This window comes from Notechis scutatus, chromosome 1 (genome assembly GCF_049901735.1).
Source record: "Notechis scutatus isolate UNSWTSFEM ecotype Mainland chromosome 1, rNotScu1.2, whole genome shotgun sequence".
Taxonomy (NCBI): domain Eukaryota; kingdom Metazoa; phylum Chordata; class Lepidosauria; order Squamata; family Elapidae; genus Notechis; species Notechis scutatus.
In genome coordinates this window covers 269905776-269917979 of record NC_142009.1, presented here as the reverse complement: position 1 = coordinate 269917979, position 12204 = coordinate 269905776, and the positions used below count along the sequence as shown (strand labels likewise).

The window sequence follows — 12204 nt, the reverse complement described above, 5'->3', positions numbered from 1 at the left end:
TAAATAGAGCATAGCACCAAGGTAATACTAGTTATGCTTGTGGAAAACTTCCGGTAAGAGATTGTGTCTCTGTTCTGGCCCTTTTTAATTTATCAGTGACTTTCAATACCACTGATCCCTGAACTCCCAGCTCAGGGAGTTGGTAATGGGGGTCATTGTTCTTCAATAGTCCTCTTCCTTTGTCTGAGGTTGGTTTCAATCAGAGTTGTTGGGTGAAAAGGTACAGTCTTAGACCTCTGATTTGTAAGGTATACCAAGGCTCAACGCTGTCTCCGCTTCTATGTAACATCTACATGAAACTGCTGGGTTAGGTCATGCATCAACACAACATTAGGTATCATCAGTATGCTGATAATATTTCATTATACATCTCTTTCTTGGGCTGTCCAAAAGATGCTTTCTCACAGTACCCGGAAACTAGGAGAGTCTGGATGGGAGAAATAGGCTTCATCTTAACTCAGGAAGACTCAATGGCTTTGGTTTTTAGGGTCCCCTGGATATAGAGAGTTTCCATAATTAAATCTCCATAGGTTTGTACTCCCTCAATTTTCACTGAAACACAATTTTGGGGTCCTCCCTGTATCTTGTAGTTTCTAGCAAATCTAGCAGGATGGGGCATACTCTAGGTCTTCTCTGTAGAACAGTGTTCTTTTATGGGATCTAGGTTATTTGCTGTCTTGTTGCTGTGTCTGCTCTATAAAACAGCTGTGCCCTGAAGCTCCAGGTATCCTAATTGTATTGATCTTTTGGAAGGCCTAAAAATTTGGTTCTGCCATTAGGACATAAGACAAGGATGTTAACTCTAGCAGGGGGATCTTTGCATTGGCTGATGGAAGAGACATGGGAGGGGCATATAAATTTGCATAATTAACAAGCAAATATATTAAAAATGAGCCCCAGTGACTTGATTTTATTATCGGACTAAGATTAAAACCTATTTTCCCCCATCCAGATTTCCAGAGCCTCCAGACATTGGATAAAGACCTTTATTGCACCATCTGATTAACCTAGGTAGAAATTGTGTCATTCATTAGCATAGTATTTGACAATATTTAACCCCATGCTGATGGATGGTTCAGGTAGATCTTAACTAAGAGCAGAGAGTCCATGGAGCAAAGTACAGATCTAGGGTTAAATCTTTCCTCCATTAACACCAACAGGACCTAGCCCCAGAGGAAGGAGAAGAACCATTGCAATACAATGCCCCTAATTTCCAATCCCCCAAAGTTGGTGTACAATTAATATTATTTCTGACTCTTATTTCAATTTTGGAAAACTTGTAATTTTAGAAGTTTAGGAATAAAGATTTAAGGGACCCACTGCATCCCTAAAACCTCTCAAACTTTTCCTAGTTTGGGTTTATTTTCCATTCTGAGAGGGTGGGAGGGAGATTATTGAGCAAGGTGGCTACCATAAGGCTTTGCAAAAGCTTATGAGTCATATAGTCCCTTAGAACTCTTCTAAGCCCTGAGAAGCACAGAAAACAGATATAAAAAAATTCACCCTAGCTGGGTCAGTGATGTCACAATATCATTAGCCATACCCCTTGGAGCTTCTCCCAGATCACAAATGATTTTTATGTATCATAAAATATATACTGTATAATACAGCAACTGCTCAGGGTTTGGATCTATTGTTCGAATGTTCAACACCAGAAGAGCAGATAGAATTCTTTGAATAATCTCATCACATAAATTCTGTGTTTACTGAGCAGAAAGACTATCTTCACCTGGTCGGGCAAATTAATCTCCTACAAATTGTCACATTCCTATATATGCATGAGTCAAGAGACTGGCATAGGCTAACTAACCTGTTACATACAGAACATCACAAGCACCTGTCTTAGTTATGTTGGACAAAGTGGCCAATGCCTGGACAGAGGAATAAATGGGTAGTAATCTGACATCAGACATCTCACTATTTTAAAAACATGAGGGAATCCATCTGTGACTGATCTCAAAATTCTGCAGCAAAATAATCACAAAGATTTATTTCATTATGAAATATCTGAGCCAGAATTAATTAAAATTGATTAAACAATGGGAACTCTCTAATGCCAGGATGTCTGCATGCCACACTCAGCAATTGTTTTCTGAATGGTCCCTATCAATAAGCAATTACCATTTTCTGCAACTCCTGTATTTCATTTCTCTCTGACTCCACAATTTAGTTTCTCTCTCCCCTCCAAATCACATAGAGATGGCCCAGGATTGTATTCTAGGGATTTGATGAGATGGGGTGTATTCCATAATGTTTATGCAGTAATAAGTGTATTAGCTGTATATGATGATAGAAGACTCTGATTTTGATGTAATAGAAGGGTAATGTTTCCAGGGCTATTCTGAATCAAATAAGGGATCCTAATTCTAAGCAGATGGAAGATGTTTTGGTAAGGGATGTGTTCATATGAAAAAGATCAAATATGAAAAAACAAATCAGCTTATCATCCATCCATCCAGCCCGAGCAGTGCTTTCCCAAATGCTGCAATCACCGAAAACCTTGCCAATCTTATCCACAATCAGTTGGTCCATCTGAAGTCACCAGAATTTGCACAGAGGACCACCGTAATTATTTGTATGTTCATGGCAACTCTATAGGTGGCTAGGGGTGTGCATGCACATAGCAACCGAAAATTCTGCGGAGTCTGAAACACTAGAAATCCGGAGCTAAGGAAATAGACCCGTTTTAATGAATCCTATACTTGTGAAGAGTCAGTTCTACGGTCAGCTCTTCTTGATCCTTCTAGCCACCGTGTGATGAAAGAAAAAGACTTCAGGACCGCGGGAACCTGATATTTCGAGGATAAACCGCGGGAGGAGGAACCAAGAGGGTACCCTCCAAATAAAGGGCTGGGGGAGGGTCGTTATCACACCACAACCGAGCTCAACAGCTAAGCTACAAAGAGCGATACTTGGAGGCATCTCCCTCAGCGGTTCAGCACCCTGGCCAGCGACAATTCCCGGGCCGCCTTGAAAGGGTCCAGCTAGAAGGCGCCCAAAGCCCTCGCCCCGTCGCTCAGCCTGCCTAACCTGCCCACTGAACGGGGCGCGTCGCTCGCTCGTTGCCCTCCGCACCTTTCCGGATAAGCTCCTCGCTCTCGGGTTCGAAGCCTGCGCGATGACAGCGCCGCCACAAGCCGGAGACGGTGGAGTTGAAGCGGCGGCCGCACTGCGATTCCAGGGCAGCCGCAGCAACCGGGAGCCGAGCCGACGGCGGAGTCTGGCCGGCCACCAGGGCCCGAGGCGGTCGGGCGCGGAGTGGAAGATGCGGGCTGGGCGCTGACATGGAACCCGGCGGGTCGTTGCTATTGGCGTTGCGCTTGTGGCCGAAACCCCGGCAGCGCTCCCGGTGTCGCCGGGCGTCGGTCTCATACCAGGAGTCGGTGCCGATGGCCACGGTCAGCAGGGCCAGGGCGGCGGCGGCCAGCAGCAGCCCCGAGCAGCTCAGCGCCTGAGCCGCGGCCGCCATCTTCCCCGTGCCGCCGCGGCCGCCGCCGCCGCCGCCGAGTCGCACCGCCCGCCACTGCTGCTCCCCCTGCAGCCCGGCCGGGGGGCCACAGCGCCAGTCAGCCACGGGACCTGTTCCTCCCCACCCACCCCTGCAGGCTCTCGTGGCTTCTTTATTCCCCCGGCTTAAATTATAGGACCGGGTGGGATGGGACGGGACCAGCGCCAGGCTTCTTTTGCGCAAGACAGGGACGGGCTGGAGGGAGAGGAGGAGAAATTCCCCCCTCCCCCTCGCCTTCCCTCCCACCCCAAAAAAGTAGATTTCGGATCCAGGCTATTTCAACCCTAGGTGCGAGTTTCTGCTTAATAAATCTCCGAGTGGCCTTTATTCTATGTTTGAAATGTTTATTTACATACATGATCACTGACAGGATTCAGTCCTAGACGCATATTGCTCAAATCGAAATGGTGTAGGTGTGTGTGTGTGTGTGTGTGTGTGTGTGTCCCAGTGGTGTGGTGTGACACACCGTCATCGGAATTGCTACAAGCTACTGACTTTGACTCCTGAATATCAGTACCACAGACTTCTAGGATGTTTTGAATGGGAAAATATTCTGAAGGGGACTTTTAAAAAATGGCTTCTTTCTCTTCATCTCACTATACTGTACGCAAAGAACACCAAGGCCAGCTTCGGACAGCTTTGCCCTTCAGCTTGTTTGATACCATCTTGCTGGTGTCCCATGTGCTGGGTTCTGTCTTCCCATATAAGATCCCGTCCGGTGGCTAACAAAACAAAAAAACAAAAAACCAAAATAATCCACCCTCCTCCCTTTACATGTATTTTTCTTGAGGAGGGCCCTTTTGGAGGAAAGCAGAAAAGCTGTCCTTCAGAGCAATTAGGGAGTTGCAATAGGGGAGGTGGGAACAAAGCAGGTGTTTTTATCAATAGGAACTGCACTCAAGTCCAGTGGAAATGGTTGAAGGGACAGATTGCATCAATTCCTGGATTCCTCAGCTGGGTCTGTCCTTGCTGCTCCATCAACAGCTCTTCTGGCTGGGTCACTGAAGAATTTGGAGCACTGTGGATGGTGGGGGAAGAGGCTAGATTTTCCATCTTGGAGTCTGTATCTAATTGCTTCTACCAATTGTTTTGCTTTAGAGACTTGAAGAAGAGGTGGAGTGGGTGGAGTATAACTCTGAAAAGCTCCTCCACTGTCCTTCTTGGATTGAGCAAACCACAGAAGCAGCAACACCGAACCTCTAAATACCACCAAAGTGTTATAAGTAATAGGAAGAGGACATTACCCCATCTGTGTAAAAGCAAATGGATCGTCACATGGACCGAAGGCTGGAAATTGGGAATACTTAAAATTATCAGGGCTTTCTGATTTGGTTAATGCAGGGATCTGCAACCTTCAGCCTTTGAACTGCACGTTACCTCAGACTCTCCTGCTGTCTTGTGTCTAAAATTTGAGCTGCAGCTTTGAGTTTTGGAAATGTGCCAAAAATGCTGCCAAACAGGTGCTTTCAACAGTCAAAATAATTCGGCGGCTGCTTTTAATGGCAGCAGGATTACAGCACTCCGCTCCTGATTGCTGGGGGAGGGGCTAGGGAATGAAAGTGTCATTGCTTCCTTTTTTCCTCTCAGGGAAAAGGCCTCAAAATGGAGCAAGAAATCAGTGATTTTTAGCCGTTGGAAAAGATGCTCTCCAAAGCAGGAAAAAGACTATGGGTGAGAAAAAGAAAAGTGTCTCTCATGTGTGTATGCGTTTGTCCATATGTGCACATATGCAGGTGAAACCCCCAAGATCTAGGTACCTGGAGCATCCTTGCAAATGATTGACCATTTTGGTTATTCCACTCAGGAGTAGGAGGGAGAGGAGGAAGGAGATATTATAAGGGATTATGAAATTATACATGGCATGGCAAAAAGGGGCTGTACACAGAAAGGGGTTTCTCCCTCCCTCTTAATATCTAAGTGATGGCAACAGTATTTTAACCAGACAAAAGTTTACTATCTTGGTATCTTGCAGTGACTTTAAAAAGGGCCTTATCCTCTCCGCTTACTGCCCCATACAGTATCTTCACACTGATTCCTATCACTGATTCTGTAAGTTAGCCAGGTGTCACTGCCATTCCTTTAAATGATCACGTTGTTTTTCTTTCTTTCCCCTTTTGTTTCCTTTGCCTCACTGGCTCAACGTCGACTCAGTCTTTCCCCCTTCCAAAGTCGGTAAAATAAGGACCTGGATTGTTGAGGGGCATATGCTGACTCCGTAAACTGCTTAGAGAGGGCTGTACTGCATCATGAAGTATATAAGTCGAAGTGCTATTGCTATTGCTAAGTCAACGAAAACCAATCTAAAAAGACAATTCTTCAAAAAAGTGGATGTTTTGTCTTTTTATTTTCATGAGGAAGGAGCTCCAGGAATTGCAATCGGCCTTTTGTAGTCCTGGATTTTCACAGTGATCATTGTGGGTCTGTGGCAATTATTTCATTCAACTGTATAGACAACTTAAAAGAAGTTAAAGACACAAGTCTAAAATATCAATAAACTCCACGTCTACTGATCTGAATTTTCCCCCAAGCCTCATCTGGGCCATTCCTTCCAGTACAGAAATTGGATTCTCTGTGGAAATGCATCGTCTGTAACAATAATCCCTGTATAATTAGTGTAATCCACTATAATTCTGAAAAGGGAAAAGACATCACCACCCTTGCAGCAAATAATACCAACCACTACTCGTTAGAAAGAATTCCTTTATATATTGCTCTTCATTAGCTAGCCTTATGAATTCTATTGGGTGCATTTACAATAAAAGCTTCTTGAACTGTTGTCATATAGAATAGCAACATCATACAGTAACAGAAATGCTTAAGAAACAGACAATGCATTTTTGAAATATTCTGAAATTCCAGAGGTTCTACTTCATTTTTTTTTAAAGGATGTCCTTACAGATTTTGAATCTTCTGCATTTTCTCATAGTTAGCCCAATCTTCAATAAAGAGAGGAAGGCAATCATTGAATGCAAGAAAAAAAAAAAAAAAGGGGGGGGGTTAAAAGAAGTACGTAAAATGCTATGTACAATCAGGGTCCCTTGTTCTCATTGAGATGGATGGTTTATGCTGGATTCCACTGCAGTAAAACTTGTAATAGCACCAATTGTGTGACTGCTATGTTGCCTCTCTGCAACAAAAAACTGGAGACTTTGCCAACAAATGTATCTATAAGTGGTTATTAGCCATACTGGCTACATGGACTCTCTGCATTTAGAGGCTCAATGCCCAGGAATACTAGTTTCTAGAGAGCAATAAGAAGAAGGAACCTATGTTTTCAACCATCTGGTTGCCTTTAGTGAGAAGCAATATATTTAGCTAAATGGATTTGATCTTCAGTGAGCTAGAGGGCAGGAATAAAATCAATGGAAGAAAATGAAGAGAAGATAGATCTGAGTTACCCCAAAGAGAAAATGTCCAAATGGTTAAAAAAAAAAAAAAAAAAGTGTCCTGCTCAGCAATAGCAGCTTTGGGAAGTGGTCAGTTTATCCTTGGTGAGATGTCCATCTATCAGAGATAAGGTGGCGCATTGGTAAAATAAAGTCCTTTTTAAGGAAAAAGGGCCACACATTATACAGAGTGAATTGGGCCATGGCACACATATGATGAAAGCTAGGGAAATTGGAGACGTTTCATTAAAAAAAAAGTCTCTTTTTTTAAGGTTTCTCAAAATAGCAGTAAAAGATGCCACCAATTTTTTGGCAAGTGTAATTGGAGAGGACTGTAGGAATGCAGGTGAGGGGACTGAGCTACAGGATCTCAAATTGCCTGCTTCTTCTGAAGCAGAGCCATTTTTGTATCAGGAGAGATTTGAACTAAATTACATCCAATGAACTTTGCAATTTTGGGATTTAACCTAGCAAAACCTGCTCTTTTTATATCCTGCATGGAAGAACACATGGAAACTACATACATTTCTCAAAACTTCTAATCAAATTCACTAGATCTCTTTAAAAAAATAAAACTAAACAATAAATAAGCGATAGTTTTTAAATGTAGAAAGATTATCTCCACTGTTTCAGCCATGTGATTTTCGTTGTTATTAATAGACCCACTTGCTTCTTTTAGAGTTAAATCCCAATAAAGTTAATCCCACTGGATAGCTTGGAATTATGTACACTATCTGACCACAGATACTATTTTGCTTCATCTCCGTTAAATCAAGAATTAAAATTAATGGATGTTGAGGGACCGCAATTCCCTACAACACTCCAACATAACTGAGAATATTGAGTCTGGGGAATATCACCACTTTCTAAACATAAAATGTTTAGCTTGTTTTGTCATTGTAGATAGTCCTTGACTTATGACAACAGCTGGGGCCAGAATTTCCATTGTTAAATCATCATCTAGCAAATCATCACCTTACTGGACCCAACTTTATGACCATTTTAGTTGGTCATTAAGTGAATCTCTCTTGTTAAATAAACCATGTAGTTGTTAAGCCAATCACATTGTGGCTAAGTGAATCTAGATTCCCAATCAATACTTTTTTGTCAGAAACTGGCTGGGGGGAAAAAAACCACAACAATCACATGACCAAAGGATGCTGCAACCAATCGCCATTGCAAACAGGTCTGCTGAGTGCCCAAATTGCAATCACGTGCAAGGGCAGAGTATAAATTACTTTTGCTCTGAGGGAGTTATACCGCGAAACAAATGGTGTAAGTCAAGGACTAATCAGTTCTTACTGGAAGAGATTCCAAAATTGAGCTCAACTGAGACTCTGGCTTTTAAAATGAGAGAAATGATTCGTTGCTCAGGCAACCTTGCCTTGGCTGATCTATGAGACCACTGGCCAATATGGAGAACATACCAACTTGGATGCAGCAATAGACCTGGTCTTTGCCTGAACATTCATAGTTTCTCAGGGCAAAATAAAGCCATTAGAGTAAAGACAAGCAATGCAAAGAGACACTTCACTCATCCACACCATGACTACCTAACTTTGGCTGAACTGGGTTGAGGCTATGAGGAAGAGGGAAGAGGAGCAATCAGTCCAGCCATAGGGCAGATTTAAGGCTTCTGGGATTCCGTCTTCATTTCAGCTCTCTTTTGTCAGGATTTTCTCAATGTTTTCCTGTGTTTCAATTTAATCTATTCACCAGAACTCAAAGGATCGTTGCTTTCTAATTTCATTAATCTTGCCTACAATGGTTTTTAAATAATGGAATAAATATTTTTGTGCTATTGCACAGGATTATTAAGATGGTTACTTTGTCAAGATTTTTCTCTTTTCCTAAAGTTTGGAAGCCAAACTTTTTCCAAATAAAGCACAATGCAACAGTACCCTGCCATTTTTATTTCCTAAGAGGCTATGAGACTTAAGAGGCAGACTTGGGACCCTCCCCCCCAAAAGCGAGACAAAACTAAAAGCTGCTTTGCAGCTTTAAAATTAAATTTTATAAAGCCGGTGGATTTTATAAATTTTTTTTATAAATTTTATAGGTGGAGAGCCTGCCAAGCATTAAGGGAAGTTTCCATAAACCACGCTGATGCCAATAGGCATCCTGCGAACTTTGATTTTCTTCTGCAATAAAACCTTGTCATTTTGAAGTGCTTGCAGAGACGGTCATAAATGCAAAATGAAACAGTAGAGGGACTTGTAACTTTCCCTCCCTCCTCTTTTCTCTCATCCCTTCCTGTAAGGCAGCTGTCAAACTCATGGCCCATGGGCCGGGTGCATCATGTGCTGGCCATGCCCAATTTAGCAAAGTGATACGACATGGGATGAGGCCATGACGTGGGTTTGACACCCCCGCTGTAAGGGAATGCAGATAGAGATACTATGCTACAAGTTGAGCTGCAATTGTTTTTCATCTGTAGCAATTACCAACCCATCCCTAGACTGTTCCCAAATCATCTTTTCTTCTCTATGTAGCCCTAGTCCTCTGAATGTAGATTCCCTCCAGAGGGGTTTCTGTCATTGGATTTATTATCCTTCCTAACTTAGAGGCGTCTCTCCAAACATATATGTCGAAATTGACGCATGTGTAGCCATTTTAGTTAGGCTCAGTATATATTCTTTTTCTTACTTTCTCTGTGGCAGTCATGAGGGGGGAAGGGTTTCAGGCTTGCCACATTCCTAAGTGGGGAGGAGTGGGGATAGAGTTGTTTAGGCCAGGTATTCTTCCCGTGGGAAAACGAGCTGTCCGTGCTTGGGCCCCTTGAATGGAAATTTATGACATCAAGCAACACTGAATTACATTTTATTGGAGAATGTGATTTTTGGGGGTTGTTTCTAATTTCTAATATTGTGGGGTAGTTCCGGGTTGTGTCAGATCCGGAATTACCATGGACTTTGCCAATTTGATGCTTTCCTAAATAAAAGAAATTGTCTTGGAAGATGGATTTTGTGCTTTTCTTTTTAAAATGTATTTCATCACTTGGAAACCTGACAGTATGGTCCTTGGAACATCCTTCTGGAGATGCAGGACTACAGTGCCAGGCTCAAACACCTTTATCTTTATGGCTGTTTTATTCTGTTTCCCTTAAAAATCTCTCACAGTGCTCAGGTGCTCACATTAAACTGATTTAACCAGTAAAAATAACAGAATAACGGAGTTGGACCGGATCTTGGAGGTCTTTCTAGTCCAACCCCTACCCAGGCAGCAAATCCTATACCATTTCAAACAAGTAATTGTCCAATCTCTTCAAGTGTTGGAACACCCACAACTTCCTGAGACAAGTTGTTCCACTGATTTAATTGTTCTCACTAGCAGGAAATTTATCCCTAGTTCTAGATTGGATCTCTCTTTGATAATCTCCAATCCATTGCTCCTTGTCTTGCCTTCAGGTATTTTGGAGAATAGGTTGACTCCCTCTGCTTTGTTGCAGCACCCTAGATATTGGAACACTGCTATCCTGTCACCCCTAGTTCTTCTTTTCATTAAACCAGACATATTAATTCCTGCAACTGTTCTTCATGTTTCAGCCTCCAGTCTACTAATCATCTGTTGCTGTTCTCTGCATTCTTTCCAGAATCTCAACATCAACATATCAGAAGTGTATCTTTTAATTCTCTTTTAATGAAAGAAAAGTTTTAAAGTGAATGACCCTGTCTTCTCCTTGTGATAAATATCTCAAGGGCTGGAAGGAAGAGCCAAGTATTCAACACCTTCTTAAAACTTAACAGTGAGAGACTGATTAGATCCCCAAGGGGTAGAGAGATGGCCAGCCATCCCAAAGGCCTGCTTCTGGGCCTCTAAATCTCCTGAGGCCACCAACACTCCTCTTCCTGGTGAAACTCACAGGTGAGTAGATTTAATCTGGTGGAGCCTGGGGTCCAAACCATATAAAACATAAGTAGGATTTTGAATGTAAGCATAGCAAAAGGTTTCTTCCTTAACTTTTGTCCAAACTGTTGCAAAACCAGAAATAGGATAAGGTTTAACCCATGGGAAGAATGGAAGATCAGAGGCAAATGCAGGTTTTGTTTTATGAACTCACGTAACTGATTTTGCCTGCTGTGAGTCTTGACTCAGGAATAAATCCAGGAAAAATGGCTGTTGACAGATCTATTTGGTCTTGATCACGTGAAGTCTGTATGTCCACAGGATATACAAGTCAGAATATAGGTGCTAAAGATAGATAATTGGGATAGGGTCTTTCAAAGTTCACTGGATGAAATATTCTTGTGATCCAACTTGGTTTCTCCCTCCCTTATCATCTGCTTTTTATGAATTGTGATACAAATTCTCCCCTGAGCAATGGCTTATCTATCATACTTTAGTAGACATCGGACTTCTACAACTGGATTTTCTCCAGATATGTTAAACAGTAATTCTCATAATCAGAAGGCTAAATTATATGGGAAGGGTAAATTATATGACCTTTTTCTTCGTTCCAACAGCTTCCTATTTAAAAGCGAGATATATGCAAGGGCCCAATGAAAGAATAGAAGCGTACGAATGAATAAGAGGCCGCATTCAGATTTTTAAAATTTAATCTCTATTGCCTCTGTGTGAAACAGAAGAAGGTGAATGCACAAAAGCTAGTGCTAAATAACGCCCAAAGTGATAAGTATTGCAGAAATATTAACCATCTTGCTTGTCTGTAGCATTGTGAGCTAGTTCCAACTGGAGTAGGAACTTCTTCCTTTGGACTGTGCCTGGCCCCTTCAGGCAATGCTCCCCAGTATCTGCAGATTCACTCCAGGCAGCCTGGGCTGCAAGCCAACAATAACTCAAAGATTAATGAGTCAATGTCACCCACTTTGCATTCCTAAACAGTGAGCAGAAAATTCCTGCTGCAGCTTGCAGCCTAACACCAGATTTAACCCTGATTCCAACTGCATGATCTTCTGTGTACTCTCTCATCCTGGGAATGCACTACTAGAGACTCTTAATAACGCCGGTCAGAATTTAAAGGGCAACATGTTTTCTTGGAAAATGTTAGCTAGGGTGTGTAAAAAAAAGAGGAAAAAAACACACAAGGGATGAGTAGGAAAAGGTGCCCTTTTGGCACTCTGTACTGGGAACAACTGGAAGCAACTGTTGGAGGAGACCAACTCTTCAGACAGACAGATTCATCAAAAGAGAGGACATTTCATTAGGAGAGTCAATAAAACAGATTACCTGCATCTAATGTTGCTTTATGGAAGAACTGATCAAAATACGTGAATATCTTTCAGTGAGCTAACACAGTAACAAGAAGGAAAAAACAAACCCCAGAGCTGTTATTTATGTAGATTTTAAGGC

At 42.3% G+C, this 12204-nt stretch overlaps 2 protein-coding genes across 4 annotated transcripts in view; both read right to left on the bottom strand.

Moving 5' to 3' along the window:
* The window catches only part of LOC113414384 (transmembrane protein 178B-like), a 39138-nt gene extending 35566 nt beyond the window's left edge, over positions 1-3572 (bottom strand). Inside the window, exon 1 of the mRNA XM_026671289.2 lies at positions 3076-3572. Coding sequence (XP_026527074.1) covers positions 3076-3469 — 394 coding nt within the window. The 5' untranslated portion in view covers positions 3470-3572. The remainder of the gene's footprint in view (positions 1-3075) is intronic.
* Positions 3573-11432: 7860 nt separating this feature from the next.
* Positions 11433-12204, bottom strand: part of SLC39A13 (solute carrier family 39 member 13) — a 27936-nt gene continuing 27164 nt past the window's right edge. For all 3 annotated transcript variants that reach the window (XM_087951412.1, XM_087951411.1, XM_026671200.2), the window contains one exon: positions 11433-12204. This exon is cut by the window's right edge and continues 1417 nt beyond it. The gene's annotated coding sequence lies outside the window, so the exon portion shown is untranslated.